General features: G+C 43.5%; 1 protein-coding gene across 2 annotated transcripts in view; it reads left to right on the forward strand.

Annotated features, from left to right (window-relative positions):
- Positions 1-20,119, forward strand: part of RASGRF2 (Ras protein specific guanine nucleotide releasing factor 2) — a 2,022,215-nt gene that overhangs the window by 1,619,256 nt on the left and 382,840 nt on the right. For both annotated transcript variants that reach the window (XM_085632406.1, XM_085632407.1), the window contains exon 18: positions 17,993-18,099. In XM_085632406.1, the coding sequence (XP_085488532.1) occupies positions 17,993-18,099 (107 nt within the window). The remainder of the gene's footprint in view (positions 1-17,992; positions 18,100-20,119) is intronic.

Below are 20,119 nucleotides of genomic sequence, written 5' to 3' on the forward strand. Positions count from 1 at the left end.
ATGGTGCACACCGCGGTACATGTCCCACCTTTCACATGCACTGCACCCTGTCCAGGGGGTACCCTAGACCTACCATAGGGGTGCCTGATGTGTATGGAAAGGGAAGGGCAGGGTCTTGTAAGTGCGTGCACTTACCAGAACAACATGGCAGTTTAGGAAACTGCGCGCAGGCCCTGCAATGGCATGCCTGAGTTCCCTTTCCAAGGTTACTTGAGTGGGTGGCACAATAAGTGTTGTAGGCCCGCCAGTAGCATTTGCATTATTAGCCCTGGCACCCATAGTGCACTATATAGGGACTTTACTAGTAAAGCAAAATTACGAATAATGTACAACCAATCACCATTACACAGGGAACACTTGCACTTTGACACTGTTTACCAGTGGCAAAGTGTCCAGAGCATCTAAATTGGCAACACATGTCAGAAAAAAGGTCTAGGGGAAAAGCAAACAGTTTAGGGAACTTTAGCCAAAAAGGGCCAAGTCCCACACAAACGCAGTGCTAATGACCTCACAAAAATAATACCAAGTTATCTTACCCACAACAGTACATCTGTCACATGAAGGGGAGGTCGTGAGTAAGGCATTTGGCTTGCACAACCGTTGTAGCGGTTAGGGATTAAGAAGTGAACCATAACTTGCAAAAATTCAGTCCATTTTTGGTTTCAATTTGTAATCATAATTGTACTTCAACTGTTGTTTTTTAAGGGGTATACCGCTAAACAAAGAGGGAGGGTAGAGGTATGGGGAGGTAGACTCATCCTGCACGACGCAATCAGATAACCAAAAAAGAGTCCCTCTCGAAGAGATAATGAAGGATTGTAACCTCTATTGTAGGAAAAGGAAAGAAAAAGTTATTTTTAAATAAGGCTCAACCACCAGGGTTGCCCCATGATGGCATGCTTCATCATAGGGTTTCTCCCTGTCCTACTAAGGACAGGGGCATGCTACGACCAGCGGATACGCGGGAGCACTTAATGAAAGAAGTTCCTATACACCTATGTGGTATTAGGTATGTTGGAGTGGGTTAAATATATAAGAGAACAGTGGTGAGTTAAAAATATCAGACTAGTAGGAAAAAACAACTTTATTCTCTCCTCTAGTTTGATATACTAAAATAAGGGGATTGTTGGAAACGTTACTGGTGACTGACCTGCCTTTTCCTTGATTGACTAGTTTCAAGCCCTACCCCAAGGCATTTCTTCAGGACCTTCAAGGAGAAAATACTCCCACTGCTAAAGTTAGAATTTAACTCATATGCAATAATAACGAAAAACTGCAAATAAAATGTCATACAGCACCTAATTGGTCTGTTCAAATTCCAAACGTCCTACAGAGGTTGTGGGAGAAAAAGAAACAAAATGATTAAACAACACACGACCCATCAGGCCTTATATCATAACAAAAGCATTTTTTTGTGGTGACTTTGTGAAAATAGTGCCAAAAAGTAATCAAAATGCGTAAGCACTCCGTATGCCATATTGTGACGTTTCACATTCAAAACACTCACAAACATGTAGGGACAGACAATACACACTGACATATAATGAACATTACATATATGTTTCTGAGACCATGACTGGGCCTCATGTGTTCAGCGGGGAAAAGAGGGTCGCCTGTAGTCAAACCCCTGATGTAGCATGAGCATAAAAGATCTCAGGAGATAAAGTATGGTCCAGCAACATGGTAAAAACCTGCATGAGCAGTGCAAGCGCTGACACACTTACTCTTTCAAGGCTGCTCCCTCGCTGAAAACGTGACCAATTGCCCATGGACTCCGGTGATACTGGAAGGGCATGGTGCAGGTTATTTATGCACGTTTCGGAAGGACATGTCGACGTCCTCACAGTCGCCTGCACTAGGATGCCTACTGCCTTTGTTCCTGAAGATGCTCAATGTAAAAAAAACACTCCCTTCCGGGAGGGTGGGGGGAGAGGGGCAGCAGCCCGCCCCTCCCTTCTGGGAGTGTGCCGCAGTGTCTTGACTGCCGTGATTCCGGCGGACAATAAACCTTTGTTGAGAGCTGCAGGCATGATACTACAGCTTTATTGAGCCTACTATACAGGGAAAATAGAGCTCTGTTGAGAGCTGCCAGCATGGTAATAAAGTTTCTTCGAGGCTACTATCCAGGGAAGGATATGGTTAATTAAAGATGAAACAAGGTCCAAGAGCATGTGTTTTTCTTAACACTGTGCCCAGTACGGTGAATTACATATTGGTAAGTGTTTTGGCAAGGATCGCTCAGTCTCCTCTGTACTATCCCCAAAAAAGTAAGATAACCTTAATGACAGAGAGCCTTTATTTTTAGCTTTCTCGAGCGCTGGGATCTCGACAGGAATTGCAGTGGTTGGTGGAGTGAAAGTAGATTTTAATCTGAGTCCTGTATCGTCTTCTTGTTCTTCACTTCCCTGTTTATCTGCAAAGAAAGCTCAGAGCTTTTCTCGTGGCTGAAATTAGCTCAGAGCTGATAAAAATAGATGTGGGGGCCCGCCACCTCCCCGGGGCTTATCCATAAAATGCTGTGGGGCTACAAGCCCCCCCCGTATCCCCGGGGACCGCCACCTCCTTAGGGCTATTATAACAAAAAAGAATGCGTGGGGGACAACCACCCCCCAGGGCAAGCTCCAGCAATGTCCCGGGCTGCCCAACCCTGTGACACTGCAGTTTACTATGGGATGGCGGGAGCACTGCTCCCGCCATCCCGTAGCAAACTGTGTGCTCGCTTTGAACAAGCGAGAGCACTTTGCTCTCACTTGTTCAAAGCAAGCACACTTTTCATTTTACCTCCAGGGAGCTGCATGTCAGCAGCTCCCTGTGGGTACAAAGCCATGCCGGCTCCTGCAGGAGGCGGGAGCCAGCCGGACCGCATGGGCCTTCATGCTCCCCGTGGTACCCAAACAGCTGGCCATACCTCGGGGGATGGGGTCCCCGGAGGCGAAAATGGCCCAGGAGGGGCGCCACTACGTCCCCTTTCTTTTTACATTTAAAAAAAATAATGGCCAGACCCCAGGGGATGGGGTTCCCGGGGCTGAAATCAGCCTGGGGAGGGTACGTGGCCCCCCTCTTTAAAATATTTTTTGAAATAATGATAAATTAAATGACCTAGCCCCGGGGAATGGGGTCCCTGGGGCCGAAATCGGCCTGTGGAGGGGGGCCATACAGTCCCCTTCCCCTTTTGTGAATGATAAAAAATAAAAGAAAGGCCTAACCCTGGGGGATGAGGTCCCCAGGGCCGAAATCAGCCTCAGGAGGTGGGCCACATCGCCCCCCCCCCTTTTATTTTCAGTTAAAAAAAAATGTGTCAGGCCCCATGGCCCAAAACGATCAAGGGAAGAGCAACAGAGAAACGAAGCCGGCAACTCCCTCTCTGCACTACTCTGCAAAGTGCCTCCTGGCTCGCTCTTGGTTGGGGGATGAGGTCCCCTTTGCTGCTGAGGATCCTTAGGGGCCAAGTAGCCCACCTGTTACCTCCAGTAAGCCCCACACAGTGGGTTTACTGAGAGGTGGTCGGAGGCCATGCCCTTTTTCTAGCAACTCTGCAAACGCGCCTCTCAGCGCACTGTAGTGGGGCGATGAGATCCCTTTGCCTCCTGAGGGCCTCAGGACTAAGGTGGACTTTGTACAGCAAGCAGCAGTGTGCCAGGAGCGCATTTGCAGAGTGGTGGAGAAAGGGGGCATGGCCTCTGACCACCTCACAGCAATCCAGCTGTGTGGGGCATACTAGAGCTAACAGGAGGGCTAGTTGGCTCCCAGGGACCCTCAAGAGCCAAGGGGACTTCATCCTCCAACCAAGAGTGCGCCAGGAGGTGCGTTTGTAGACTGGTGAAGAAAGGGGGCAGGGCCTAGTATCAGAACTCAGCAATCGTGCTGTGTGGAACTTACTGGAGATACCAGGAGGGGTAGATGGCTCACAAGGACATCCTTGAGGCCAGCAAACCTCTCTTGTTACTTCCAGTAAGTTCCACACATTGGGATTGCTAAGAGGTCTTCGGAAACCACGCCCTCTTTCTCCACCACTCTGCAGAGGCACCTCCTGGCGCACTACTGGTTAGGGGATGAAGTCCACTTTACTCCAGAGGAACCTTGGGAGCCAAGAGGCACTCCTGTTACCTCCTGTAAGTCCTATGCAGTGGAATTCCTGAGAGCTGGTTGGAGACCCAGCCCCTTTTCTCCATCCCTCCGCAAACGAGAGTGCTAGTTAAAAAACCTTAGAAATTCACTGAAAAAAACAGAGGTTTCAGGGATGTTATAGTTAGGAATTAGCATTTAAAAAACCTTAGAAATTCACTGAAAAAACACAGGTTTCAGGGACGTTACAGTTAGGAATTAGCATTTAAAAAACCTTAGAGATTCACGGAAAAAAACACAGGTTTACAGGAACGTTATAGTTAGGCTGACATTTCACTTGTACAAAACCTGTGAAATTCAGCTGTTATAGTTAGCTGAGCTAACTATAACTCGTGCCCCTGCAATGCACTGATGATGACGTCACATATTACATCACACATCACTCATGACATGGTCATTGACATCACTGATGACATCACTGATGATATCACTGATGACATCATCCAGTGATTGGGAGTGTTTCTAAAATGTTTAAGAATGATATTGGGTGTTTTTAATAAAAAAACTTGATATATGAGGTCATAAGCCGTGCATAGCGGGGTGTAGGTTATAGTTAGCTCAGTTAACTATAATTGCTGAATATCTCTGGTTTTGTATGAGTGAAATCTGAGCCTGACTATACTGCCCGAATAACCTTTGGTTTTTTTCAGTGAATTTCTAAGGTTTCTTTAATTCCATTTCTGAACTGTTACGTCCCTGTAACCTTTGCTTATTTCAGTGAATTTCTGTTTTTTAAAATTCTATTTCAAGTAACCCTTGGGGCCCGATTCACAGAACTAACTTAAGACAAAATCCTAAACCTACTACCCTTTACTCATTTTGGTATTCACAGAAGGCACTTACTCATTTTGGTATTCACAGAAGGCACTTACTCATTGATGAGTAAGTGTCTTCTGTGAATACCAAAATGAGTAAGTGCAGTTACTCATTTTGGTATTCACAGAAGGCACTTACTCATCAATGACTAGGTGCCTTCTGTGAATACCAAAATGGTAGTAAGTTTAGGATTTTGTCTTAAATTAGTTCTGTGAATCGGGCCCTGCGTGTTTTAAGTACATTTCTACGTTTTTTGTTTTATTTCCTAACTGTAACCTGTAACTGTTGAGAGTGAGAGTGTCTCTGTGGGTGTGTGAGTGAGTGTGTGAGTGAGTGAGTGTCTCAATGGGTGTGTGAGTGTCTGTATGGTTCTGGGAGTGGCTGCATAAGTGTCTCACTGGGTGTGTGGCTGGGTGTGTGAGTGTTTGAGTCGGTCTGTGAGTGGGTGCGTGACTCTGAGTGGGTCTGTGATTGGGTGTGTGAGTGTCACAGTGTGTCTGTGAGTGGGTGCGTGAGTCTGTGGGTCTGTGAGTGAGTGCATGAGTGTATCAGTGGGTGCATGACTGGGTGCATCACTGTCTCAATAGGCCTGTGCCTGGGTGCATGAGTGTCTGAGTGAGTTTGTGAGTGAGTGCACAAGTCTTTGAATGGGTCTGTGAGTGATTGCATCAGTCTCTAGGAAGGTCTGTGAGTGTGTGGCTATATGGGGGAGGGGAGCTATGCACCCCCATCCTTGGGCTGATTTCGGCCTCAGGGAACCAATCCCCCAGTTCCCAGCCATACACAAATGAGGGAGGGGGGCCATATGGCCCCCCTCCCCGGGCCAATTTGGGCCCCGGGGACCCCATCTCCCAGGGCCTGGCCTTTCAGTTTTTTTTATCTTTACTATGGAAGCAAGGACGCATGGTCTCCCTCCCTGGGCCGATTTTGGCCTTGGGGTCCCCATACCCTGGGGCCCAGCCATTGACAACTAGTGTAGGGGGGTTGCACGGCCCCCCCTCCCTGGGCCAATTTCACCCTGAGGACTCCATCCATGAGGCATTATCTTTTTTTTTTTAATGTAATGGGGGGGCTGCGCGGACTCCCTCCCAGGCCGATTTTGCTTAGCTTGTTTAGTACTTCAGAGGAGTCACTATTGAACTGATGGTTGTTTATTCATTTTCTGTATTTTAGATACCCCTGACGAAGGGAACTTCCTGAAATGCATTGGGTGTTTTTAATAAAAAAACGTGACATGAGGAAACGTTTAATTCTCCTGTGTTTTCATTAAAATCATGAACTAACATAAAAATGAGTAAAAGGAATTGATGAAGTTAACAAGAAAAAAGTGTTAAGCAATGGAGTAATACATGGATGAAATGAAGGTTGAAATAGAAATTCGATTCATTAGATTCATTTGTGATGGATTTGGCTGATCAGTTTGAAGGGGATCCGATGCGGTCGCCACGTGTTCTTTCAAAATTGCAGCGCCATTGGGCGGAGCGCGGAGCAAGTGGGCACGCCTTGAGAGTGTTGAAGTAATTAAGTAAAACAAACTTTCAGCATAAATATGGAGTACACTGGTGTGCATCTCACCAACTCAGAATGCTTATCAGTGATATCATGCCATGTCATGAGTGATATTTGAGGTCATAAGCAGTGCATTGCGGGGGTGTAGGTTATAGTTAGCTCAGGTAACTATAATTGCTGAATATCTCTGGTTTTGTATGAGTGAAATCTGAGCCTGACTATATTGCCCAAATAACCTTAATTTTTTTTCAGTGAATTTCTAAGGTTTCTTTAATTCCATTTCTGAATTGTAACGTCCCTGTAACTTTTGCTTTTTTCAGTGAATTTCTATGTTTTTTTAATTTTTATTTCCTGTAACCCTTGGGGCCCGATTCACAGAACTAACTTAAGACAACATTCTAAACTTACAACCATTTACTCATTTTGGTATTCACAGAAGGCACTTACTCATTTTGGTATTTACAAAAGGCACTTAGTCATTGATGAGTAAGTGCCTTCTGTGAATACCAAAATGAGTAAGTGCACTTACTCATTTTAGTATTCACAGAAGGCACTTATTCATCAATGAGTAAGTGCCTTCTGTGAATACCAAAATGGTAATAAATTTAGGATTTTGTCTTAAGTTAGTTCTGTGAATCGGGCCCTGCGTGTTGTAAGTACATTTCTAAGGTTTTTGTTTTATTTCCTAACTGTAACCTGTAACTTTTGAGAGGGAGAGTGTCTCTGTGGGTGTGTGAGTGAGTGTGTGAGTGAGTGTCTCAATGTGTGTGTGAGTGTCTGTATGGTTCTGGGAGTGGCTGCATAAGTGTCTCACTGGGTGTGTGATTGGGTGCGTGAGTGTTTGAGTCGGTCTGTGAGTGGGTGCGTGACTCTGAGTGGGTCTGTGATTGGGTGTGTGAGTTCTCAGTGTGTCTGTGAGTGGGTGCGTGAGCCTGTGGATCAGTCTCTAGGAAGGTCTGTGAGTTTGTGGCTATATGGCGTAGGGGAGCTTTGCACCCCCATCCCTGGGCTGATTTTGGCCCCAGGGAACCAATCCCCCAGTTCCCAGCCATACACAAATGAGGGAGGGGGGCCATAGGCCAATTTGGGCCCCGGGGACCTCATCCCCCAGGGCCTTTCAGTTATTTTGTATCTTTAATATGGAAGTTGGATGTGTGGCCTCCCTCCCTGGGCCGATTTTGGCCTCGGGGTCCCCATACCCAAGTGCCCGGCCATACACAAATGAGGATTTCCTCCCTGGGGACCCCATCCCCTGGGACCCGGCCATTATAACAGGGGAAGAGGAGCCGCACCGCCCCCATCCCCGGGCCCATTTTTGTCTGGGGACTCCATGTGCACCCAGTGTGCAATGGGACCATGGGGGGAATCTGAAGACCCCCGTGGTCCCTGCCGGCTCATTGCTTTGACAGATGGGGAGCTGCTGAAATGCCGCTACCTGTCTGCCTGAGCAATCATTTGTGTGTTTCCCTGCTTGCTTGACAGCGGGCAGTCAAACAGAGGGAAGCTCCGCTTCCAGCTAGCAAGAGCATTTTGTCAGGTCTCGCTTGCTGAAAGCAGAGTGTTTTCTGTCACTATACGGGAGCAGTCAAAGTCACAGCAAACAGCTATATCCTGGGGTAGGCATCCCAGTACATAGCAGGAGCCGGCCCTTTGGGGTGGCAATCCTCAGGGCCATATATGGCTTCAGGAAGGTGGTTGCGTGGACCCCCTCCTTTGATTCAGAAGGGCCTGCCCCTGGGAGGTGGCAGTCCCAAGGGCCAAGAACGGCCCAGGTGGAAGGTCACGCAGCCCCCCTCCCATTTTAAAAATAGCATTTTGGCCCCAGGTAGGTGGTGGTCCCCCGGGGCCTGGGAGTCTGTGAGGCCCCCATTACAAACAAATTAGCCCCAGGGAGGTAAAGGTCCCTGGGGCACGGGAGCCCACAAGGCCCCCCCAATGTATTTATAATTAGCCTCAGAGAGGTGGTGATCCCCGGGGTTCGGTGGGGGTCCGTGCACCCCTGGAAAGACAATATAAGGAGGTGGTGGGCCCCATGGCAGGCATACAAATGCCCAAGGAAGGAGGGATGTGTGCCCCACTCGTTCAAATGTTCTATAAGCCTGCATGAGCCTGCATGCACACAGGCCTTTGCCCACCAGGGACCTAAATTGTAGAGAAGTACAAAAGCGAATTCATCTTCTTTTTTTTTGGCAGGAGCAACAGTTTCAGCGTGACTTCTGCTGAAAACTATGCCAAGAGGCCTAGGGAGTCAGGGTATTCCTACCCTGCTCTTTTCTCTTTTTTAAATTTTTTTTGTGGACTCTGCTGAAGCTGAGTCCAAAGATGGACGCCAACACTTCCTGCTTGAAGTGATCCATTCCCATCTGATTTTGAATACTAATTCAAGGAAGCTGAATGGATCACAATCCCTTCTTTCTCCCTCCCTTCTCCCTCCTTTGATTTAATATAACACATTTATTTATGGTCAAACAACCCTGAAAGAAAAGAAAATAAGATGACTTCTACTTCTTATTTAGCGTGCAACATGCCCTAAAATAGAGGAAATTGATTTCATGAGGTATTCAGCAGTAATAAGCATGAGGGTACTACCACATTTGCTACATAAGGACTAAGATTAATTGTTACAGGTTTCCAACACAAAGAGCCATGTGCAGGCTAGAAGTCTAATTTCAATGTGGATTTTAAAGCCTATTAGAGTCTACTAATGAAGCAGAATCCTTCTCTTTTGATAGCTTTTTTATAGAGCAACACCTCTTGTCTATACAACAACTCTGTAGTCTGGGCTTGCACACATTCACTTTATATAATTTCTATTATAATATGACATACCATACATACAACATGCAGAAAATTCCATAGCTCCATTGCATGTACAGCATCAGAACGAATAGTATGCAACAATACAGTTTCAAGAGCAAACAACGGTTTCTATGGGAATCATGATTACAAGTAGTTTAGATCGACCACAAACTTCAGTTATTTTCTTGTGCACATTTCGTCAGGGATATTCTTTTGATATTTGCATGGGTAAATAAGTAGGAAACAAGTGGAGCTTTCACAAATCTGGCATACAAACTGTCCACAATGCCACATATTAAGCCCGCTCTCATTCTCACCTCTCTAATCTGAGTCTGCAAACTGTATTGGCCTAGTGAAGTACCTTCCCTTATAGTATTAGCATTTCTCTGTGTAGTTTCAAGGTGACAAAATACCACAGTACTTGTTGAAAGTCCCTCAGAGCAATTACTTATCAACTGCATCAAAGAACTATGTCATTTTAAAGAACATATCAAGAGCACCAGAAATGTGGTCTGTGACCGTAAAAGAGCTGATGAAGTAAAAAAAAAATTGTAGTTGCCTGGAGGTTTTAAGAAATCAGGGTAACACTTGGCAGGCATATATTCCTGTCATTGGGCTATCACTAAACCCGCCTGTGCTGCATCTCTCTGTGTGCCAGAGTCAGTGAGCCTGAGTACAGTGTTAATAATGGAAACTTGCAAAGATTCAATGTGTACAGCTCAAAGCACAAAACTACATATAGTTCATCAATCCGTTGCAGGGTGAGGGAGCTATCCCTTCTGGCACAGCAGAGGAGCGGAGCAGTTATGTTTCACTGGGCTGGGTATGTTAGTTCTCTGTAGCCAATAGCAGAGCTCGTGTGTAAGTATAGCCAGCCCTCCAGTTAGATCATAAACTTGCTTTGTTAATCACTTCAACTAGCTGTCTCATAGCTTTGCCCGTGCTTTCACTTTAGAAGTCCTTTTGAGCGAAAACAAAGACAACAGTATTCGGGTTTTATAGGTATTCCATTGACAAGTGAAAGGTAAGGACAGCTCGTGTGGACACCTCCCGCCGCATTGAGGAGAGTTGAAGTGTTTGTGTGAGTGGAAACTGATAATGGCCATAGGTAAAAAATGCCTCAGGGGGGCCCGCTGAATAGAAGCTGTCTGCACCTAGTATGTGTGATTGTGAGTCCATGCTTTTCCCTTTTAAGTACCCTGAATCATTTGCAAGGGCCACCTGTTTGGCCCACCCTGTTTTCCGTAGTCGCATGCAAAGGTTTTCCTACTTTTTTCCACTGTGATGAACAGCTTACCAAATTAGCTTCTCTAGGCAAGGACTAATATTATCACAGATTTGTGGATCGAGGCACTCAAGGTACAATCACATTGCCGAAACTACATGCACACAAGGTGACTGGAGACATTTACTTGTGGTCTATTACAGAGTTGTTGTGTAAAATATGCTGTAGTTATTACCTAATGAGGTAGCATTTACTAATTAACCAGTAGAAAGTACTACTGTTGAGTAGACTTTATCTGCAAAACTGTGGACTCTTGTTCAATAAAAGGGCAGGTGAGGTTTTATTCTGGTCCAGTCACTCACACAGCTACTGACACACCCACACTGACACTCACATACCCATTCAGCCCCTCTCACATACACTCACAGTCCCACACAGCGACTCACACACCCACTTTTTAATATCTATGTGCGTCCCCTTGCTACCATCATCGAGGACGCAGGGCTCACCCTATACTCCTATGCAGATGACACTCAAATTATTTTTTCGCTCTCCTCTTCTAAAGACAACACAATATCTTCCTTAAGGAGTGGTTTGCTTCAAGTCTCGGAATGGATGAATACCAACTGCCTAAAATTAAACGGGGACAAAACGGAGGTCATCATCCTGGGCAAAGATAAACATCTCTGGAACCATTCTCATTGGCCTCAAGAAATGGGTTTATTTCCTCAGCCAGTAGCCCAAGCCCGTAATTTAGGGTTCATTATTGATAGCCAACTTTCCATGCGGCAACAAGCAGTGAGCACCGTTGGCATCTGTTTTTCCATACTGAGATGGTTGCGTAAGATAATTTGGATGCTCCCTCCTTCCACACAAAGAACCGTAGTCCAATCCCTTGTTATTTCACGTTTGGACTACGGGAACATACTTTATTTAGGTTGTAATAAGGAACTCTTGAAAAGGCTGCAAATGGTCCAAAATTCTGCAGCGCGCCTTCTCTGCCATATTGCAAGGAAAACCTCTGTCACTCCTTTTCTTCATAATCTTCATTGGCTCTGCATTGGCAGCCGTATCAAATTTAAGGCTCTCTGTCATATTTTCAAAATAAAGCAAGGAGCAGCTCCAGTGTATTTACGTGAACTCATCTGCCCTCACATGCCGCATCGCGCCTTGCGTTCTTCTATTCTGGGTAATTTGGCACTCCCCAGATTTAAATTGACAAGAATGGGCGGACGCTCCTTCTCGTACCTTGGACCTAAACTTTGGAATTCTCTTCCTAATCATGTGAAACAGGAACCATCCTATCTGAAATTCCGTCGTGACATTAAGACCTGGCTCTTCATCCAGCAATTGGCTTAGTTACTTAGTCTAATTTTGGACTCATTTGCGCCGAAAACCCTGAATAGGGTAGCTGTGCGCCTAACAAATTCAATAATAATAATAATAATAATAATAATAATACAGCCGCTAACACACCTGCTTACAGACCCATACAGCCACTCACACACCCTCTCATAGACCCATACAGCCACTCACACACCCTCTTACAGACCCATACAGCCAATCACACATCCACTAACAAAGGTTACAGATAGGAATTTTTCTTTTTTAAAGGTTCAAAATTCACAAAAAGATTCAAGGGTTACAGGGATGTTATAGTTAGGAAATAACATAAAAAATGTGTAGAAATTCACTAAAAAAACAAAGGGTACAGGGGCGTTATAGTTAGGAAATAGAATTTTAAAAAACATAGATATGTACTGAAAAAAACAAAGGTTATAGGGACGTTATAGTGAGACTAGATTTCACTCTAGCAAAAGCATTGAAATGTAACAGTTATAGTTACCTGAGCTAACTCTAACTTATACCCCCGCAAAGCACTGCTTATGACCTCACATATTACGTCACTCATGTCATGGTCAGTGACATCACTGATGACATCTCAAATGACATCACTGATGACATCATCCAGTGAGTGTAAGTGTTTCATAAATGTTTGTCAGTGAAACATATATATTGAGCTACTGTATAAGTTAAATTATTATTTTTTCTCTATTACTAATAAGTAATACTATTTATAACATATGTCATTTGAGTAGTTGTGTCACTGTATATATGACTGTGTGAGTGGGTGTCTTAGTGGCTGTATGGATGTGTGAGTGGATAGGCGAGTGGCTGTATGGATGTGTAAGTGGGTTTGTGAGTAGCTGTATAGGTCTGTCAGTGGGGTGTGAGTGGCTGTGAAGGTCTGTCGATGTGTGTGTGAGTGGCTGTACATGTCTATAACGGGTGGCTGTGTGGTTTGTTGGAGTGTGTGAGTGACTGTCAGTGCTTGTATGGATGTGTGAGTGGATATGTGAGTGGTTGTATGGGTGTGTGATAGGTTGTTTGTATGTGTGAAATAGTGCATGAGTTGTATATTAGTGTTCAAGTGGGTATGTAAGTAGCTATATCGATGTGTGAATGTGAGTTTGAGTAACTGTGTGAATGTGTGAGTTGGTGTTTAAGTGGTTGTATGAGTGTGTGAGTGGCTGTCTCAGTGGTTGCATGGATGTGTAAGTGGGTATGTTAGTGGTTGTGTGAGTGGGTGTGTGAGTCAATGGTTCCATGGGTTTTTGAGTGGCTGTGTGAGTGGTTGTATGGGTGCTTGAGTGGATGTGTGAGTGGTTCTGTGGATGATGTTATCTGTGATGTCACTGACTATGTCCGTGCATTGCTGGGGCATACGTTAGAGGTAGCTCATGCAACTATAACAAGAATTTCTGTGGTTTTGTATGAGTGAACTCTGAGCCGAACTATAACGTCCCTGTAACCTTTGGTTCATTTATTGACTATGTGTGTGTGTATGTGTATGTGTAAAGGTATTTGTAGAGTACAAATTTACCCAGAAAGCAACATAACACCCTCATGATGATTCATGATCCTTTACAATGACAAATAATATTTATGTGGTGGTTAGGTAGTAGTGGTTTCTGAATAAGTCAATCTTAAATTCCTTTCTTAATGTTAGTAGAGTGGAAGCAGTTCTGATGTTAATGGGGATGTAATGCTAGATCCTAAGTGAATAGATTGACAACAGAATATGCACTGCATGAATGTGTGACTGGGCCCTTGAAAATTAAAAGAGACTTCTGTCAGTCTAGAGTCTAACCACAATTGGGGGTACTTACCTCTGCATGAACATTAATCTTAATATTTATCGGGGACAAGATATGTTAAGAAGATAACTTGTTATTTAATGTAATTGTCATTCTTCCACAACAGAACTCAAAGAGTCAGGGTGAATCAATCCCTCTTGGTGCCCTCCGTGGTCCACAGGGGTCAGCCCTTTCACCCATTATTTTCAATTTGTTTCTGGATCCTCCTGCAGACTCACCTAATTCTGCCAACATTCTTTATCATATGTATCCAGATGACACTCAATTGCAACAGAAAATCTCCTCCCCAGAAGATATAATTTCCCTCAACTCTACTCTAAAGAACACTCAAAGCTGGTTCAATGGCAACCACCTCAAGCTCAACACTACTAAAATCGAATTCCTCCTCATCACTCGTCCTAACCACACACCCAAGATCTACCTCTGGATGAAGCATCTAACAGCCTTCAACTGTTCTCCTCACTTTATTGACTTTGTTAAATCCCTGGGAATTGCATTAGACAAATACTTGAATATGCAGAATCATATCAGTAATGCCACCAAAGGAGCTAATTACCAGATGAGTATCCAAAGGAAACTTAAACCCTTCCTACCACAGAACGACTTTAAGCTGGCGGTCTAAGCTCTTGTGGATTGGACTACAGAAGATCCACTCTGTGTGGCGTTTCTAGATGCAAACTGGCCCCGCTACGGGCCTCCCTTAACTTTGCAGTTAGACTGGTCTCTAGAACAAAAATAAATAGTCAGATATATCCAAAAGCACTGAACTGGCTCCCTTATGAGTCAAGAATTCAACTAAAGACTGATTGTATGACTCATAAAGCTCTACAGTTATCGGGGGTGCAGATTTTCTCGAAGTGCAAGCTCCCTGCTACTGAAACAACAGATTTTTCACAAAAAGAAAATGTGCTACAGAGCCTTCTCGGGTATCGCCCCGAAGATATGGAACTCTCTGCTGTTAGATGTCTGCCAAATCTCATCTACCTCCTCCTTCAAAAAAGAAGTGAATGCTCTTCTGATGAACAAGTTTCTGCCCTAAGATAATCACCTTATGTTCTATTGATAACACCGAATGTCTTATTGACTATATACCTGCCTACTACTCCGGTATAGTGTCTGATGATGCTCTTTAGATGTCAAACTTACTATGCTATATTCATATATGTGACGCGTTTTTGTTCTTACAACTATATCCTCCCCTCCTCTAATGCGCTCTGATACCCTCTTGAGTCATGTTTGCACTATACAAAAATTTATAAATAAAAGTAATAAAATACAATTGTTAAGAGAATAGGTGTTGAAATTCCAAGTACAAATAAGTCTAATCAAAAATGATTAAATATTAGTTATTTGGAAGTACTATGGGATTATCTCCTTTCTTTCAGTCGTTGTTTACTGGCTGGTGACTAAAGATCTGCATAGTCAACTGATTGAAGATTGCTAGAACTAAGAGGTGAAGTTGTGGGCTTTGCGGAACCTGCACCACCATCATGTTTAATTTTTTATTTTAAGTTTCATGCCCTTTCTTTGCTATGCAATCCCAGGACTTTCCACAAGAATGGAACATCCAGAAAGACATATCTCAATTTTCCTCCTTTCTTCCCTGATTCATCACTTGCTCAGGATTTAGTGAATTCCCATTTCTTACATTCAACAATTTGTATAACTTTTTGCTTTCCTTTCTCTCATGCTCTCTGCTTTCCTTTCCCATATGCTCTATTTGCTTTCATTTTTTCCTGCTCTCTGTTTTCCTTTCTGCAAAGCTCTATACTTTGCTTTCAATTTCTACTTTCTCTGCTTTCCTTTCTCCTATGTTCTCATTTTCTTTTTTCCCACACGCCCTGTCTTCCTTACTGCCTTTGTTTTGCCTTCCCCTTTGCCACATACGCTGCCTTCTTATTTCACATACCCTCCTTGCTTGCTGTGATAAAGTTTGCTTATTTTCTCTTAGTCTACCTTAAATTCTTTCCTATGCACTTTGCCCGATGTTTCCCATGCACTCTCCTTTTCTTTCTTCCATGCAAACTGTCATCCTTTTTCCCTTGTTGTCTGCTTTCCCTTTTCCTATGCACTCAGCCTTCTTTTCTCCCTTGCTGTCAGTCTTCTTTTTTCCCTTGGTCTCTGCCTTCCTTTTCCCTCGATCTAAACCGTCCTTTTCCCCATTCACTCTGCTTTTTATTTCCCTCATGCACTGTACCTTCCTTTTCCCATGTTTGCCTTCCTTTCTCCCATTCACTCTGCCTTTCTTTCTCCCATGCACTCTGCACTCTGCGTTCTTTTCTCCGATGCTCTGTGCCTTCTTTTTCTCTTACTCCCATACCCCCATTCTGTCTGTCTTCCTTTCTCCCATACACTCTGCCGTCCCTTCTTCTTTGCTCCCTGCAGAAGGAAAATGCAACAAACCTTGAACGGTTGAGCTTGCTGTATACAAAATTGCAAAAAAGAAAAGTGGGCTCTAGTCGTTCACACTGTGAGCAAACTTCCTATACCTTTGTATATGCACATAATAAATGGCGGTGCTGCTTGGAACGTCTATTTTGTTACTGTATTTATATACTACCCTTATAAAGCATTAAAGCACTTTAAAAATGTGTTGCTTGAGTGCATTGCTAGATGAGTTGCAAAGGGTGTTTATGTAATGGAACTGGTGCTCATGTAAAGTGCTCCAATAACCTTCCGGTCGACTTTGCGCTGTATTTCGAAAAGTGCACTAAAATGAAAACAAACCTTGGCATAAGGATAGATACATACATACCCATTTAGTGGCTGATTTGTACAAAGTGAAACCAGAAAACCTGTACTCATTGTGCCTTCCTCGCTTAAATTGTGTTATCAGAAAAATTATTTATTTCCCTAAAACTCTTTTTTTTTTCTTCATTATCGCCTATGAAAGCACTTCCAGATACGTGAGTTCAGACTACCAGGTGTACAAAAACAAGCATTTGCAATGCAATCGGTCTCGTCTTTGGGACCTTATATGTATTTAGCTATGCAGCACATTAGCCTGGGCGCTGAAACATCTTCTGTTCTTTAACATGGAGGGAAAGTAATCAATAAACTGTTAAAAAACACCAGGTATGGGAACACATGGAGAGAAATATTGCCTATCAGCAGGAAATGGTATAGTCCAAAGCTCTATTTTTAATATAAAATTGGAGCCTTCGGTGGTCATATCACTGAAAATACAAGATCTGAAAAAAATATTACTGTGTACGGGTGCTCGTGGAATACAAGTTTCTATGGCCTGGAATCTAGGGAATGCTAAAGTGATTCTGGTATTTTACTGACCCCTGCTGGTCGTTTTCTGTCAAGAAAGTTAAATACAGGCAGTTGCCAGAAAAATAAAAAAGAAAGCCCCTAAGCAGGAAGCAATTCTGTTATTTTACTGACCTCTACTAGTCGTTTTCTATCAAGACTGTTAAATAGATGCAGTTGAACAAGCAGAAAGCAATTCTGGTATTTTACTGACCTCTACTGGTCTTTTCCTATCAAGACAGTTAAATAGAGGCAGTTGAACAGAAAAAATAGTCCTTAAGCAAAAGTGGAAGCAGAAAAGTCCTGGGGCTGATCTCCAGAGCCCACAAAGTGCATAAAACAGATCTTCCAGACAGCACAAGCGCTGTCTAGGCTCGGCCTAATGACACTTTAAATAAGTACTTCTCGATGCAGTGCTATAATGTGCATATTAGTGTCAAAGATTCCATGTTAAAGAACAGTAGATGTTGTAAGGCCCGGATAACGTGCTGCATAGCTAAATGCTTATAAGGTCCCAAAGGCGAGACCTATTGGCTATGCCAGTGCTTGTTTTCCATGTAGCTGTTGTATGGGGGTGGAAAATTTGCATGATCCCGATTTGCCTCCTTTTCTCAGCTTTATGTTGCTGTGGATGGTGGGCTGAAAACATTTTCATTCTGAGAAGGGAGGTAAATTTGGTTGCCAAAAACACCCTGGAAAAATACATGGTATTATCCGGGGTAGTTTTAGCATTCCTATTTGGAATGGGGTTTCGGGTTCACCGACCAGTAAAACAGTACGTTATTTCCTTTTCTGTGTTTTCCTCTAATTCAAATTCAATTCAAATTCCTCATTCTGTGTTTTCCTTAAATTGCTCAAGAAATAACTGGCAGGACGTTGGATTGAAATACCCCGGGTGCAAATACAATATGCACTCAACTGTAAATATGAAATTGGTCACAAACAACCGTTCACAAACGTTGTGCGCACTTTTACCATCGCTGCAGAACTGAGAATTGACCCCGTAGCCGGACAAGCTTACAGCAAAAGATGTGATTTTACCTTGAACAAAGAACTAGTCACTACAAAAGTAGAATTTTCACGTCTATATTTTCTTTTTCTAAAGGTTTTAACAACTCTGAGAGGATGTGCGACAAAGAGTTTATAATCCGCAGAGCAGCCACAAACCGAGTCCTGAATGTCCTGCGTCACTGGGTCTCAAAGCACACTCAGGTATTTTGGGTGTTTTTTTAATTGTGTCGTTTGTGTATAAAAAGATGAACGATATAATTTCATTTCTGTTTGTAAATTCAATTTTGAATGAGGTAAGAAGTCAAATCGCTGCAGTATTCACGTTTTCTGGTTATATTGTTGTGAGCTGCTACATCTATGCTTTTCACCTCACCGCATATATTTAACACATAGGTACTAACTTGCTTTTATATAGCGCTTCATACTGCACTTCTGTTGTCTTTAAGGACTGTGAATGAAAAGTATTACTATAAATAAATGTAACAATGCTCAAATGACTCTACTCGGAAGGATGGTAGGCTGAGTCGCTGCCAGGCCACAATTTGGAGGGAAAATTGTAGGACACTTGTGGGAATCTAAAACATTTTCACTATTCACAACTCTCTGTCGCCATAGGAATGGTCCATATATGCTACCAGTCTCCCTTTAAGGCAGAGCTATCGCATGCAGCATACATCCAACGCACCGGACAGACCCAAACAAAGGTGTGCGAAGGCATGCATTGTGTTGTGACAGCGCAGTAAATGACCAACACCCAAGAGGCTGTTAAATTATGTATCTTTATTGAGCACACAACCTGGCGTCGATCCCCCCTTAGAGCCAGGAGCCAACTGACTCTCGTGGACCTCACAACGCGCCAACAATCCAGAACACCCGCGCGTTGACATCATGACACACTGCCAACGCGCAGTCTGTCTGGGCTGGTCAAGAGAGCATTGACCCAGTTGGCCAGGCAACCTACTGCACAAAAGGGACACAAATGCCACCCTTCTGGTGACAACTTTAATTTGATTCATTCAGAATGCCAAACTCTAATTATATCAATACATGTACCTGTGCAACATGAAAGGGTTACATAATAGAGTGTGAAATGAACGTAATTTGTTTTTGAGTAAATTAAGAACATTTTGACAAATTATGTTAAATGAAAAATTGGCATATGGCAAAATATTTTAGTGTAAAATGTATCCTTGTCTTTCTTTTCAATACGGGATGCATTTGGCGCTAAAAACTAGTGTAAAAAACACAAGTGCCTCAAACAGCAGCCACTCGTGTTGTGATCATTTGTGATGTTCCATGTGCTTGAGCTCAAAGAATCCAAATGATCCAACAGGATATTTATTGAGGTTTGCGGGTTCATAAAGGTCATAAGGACATCAACAGCAAAGAGGCTGTTCCCTTAAAAATGATGCCATGGCTTGCTGGATTATGCCTTATATCGACTGCGAAGTGCTCTATGAAGAGAAGTGGCGATAGACGATAGCCTTACTCTGTACCGCGCTCTAATAGTATATACATTTACCAGTATGCTTGTCCATGGTACAGTGTGGTTCCTAAATCTCTTGCCAAACACCATTCATTTTAGCAGTCTTAATAATTGTCTTGCTCCCCCGATCAAATGCTTTTTTCAGCATCCAAGGCTGCTAGCATCTCTCAGATCCCTTTTGGGAATTTTCCTTTTATACGGGCCATTCTTTATATGTTGTCATCTGTTTGGCGCTGTCATATGAATACCAGTTGATCAGGGTATATTAGGCCTCGTGTCTATGTGTATAGTCTTGAACCAAAAACCTTAGTAATAATCTTCACTTTTCCATCGAGCAGGTCAAACAGCCCATATTATTTAGATTCCCTTGGGCCATTCAACCGCTTGGGAATCAGTATGAGAGCTGCCTCTGCCACAGTGTGTGTGTGTGTGACCCTTCACTCCTCCATGAAGGGGTTAAACAATGCTGCCAATGAAACCAGTAGGATTTCCAAAAATGTCTTATAAAACTATGTGGGAAAAACATCAGGACCAAGTGTCTTCCAGCACCTGAGAGACTTTGCCACATTCCTGACCTCTCCCTTTTCTGTAGGTCTATCTAGTTAGCCTCTCAGTGATATTAGTAGAGTCCACAGGGGCCAAGCTTCAAAATACTGCGATTCTGCTTCTCTTTATCACCTTTCTAAATGATTCCACTGATAAGGCTGGGTTCCACTACAGAAATGTAACATGGAA

The sequence above is a fragment of the Triturus cristatus genome, chromosome 2_1, assembly GCF_964204655.1.
Source record: "Triturus cristatus chromosome 2_1, aTriCri1.1, whole genome shotgun sequence".
Classification (NCBI taxonomy): Eukaryota; Metazoa; Chordata; class Amphibia; order Caudata; family Salamandridae; genus Triturus; species Triturus cristatus.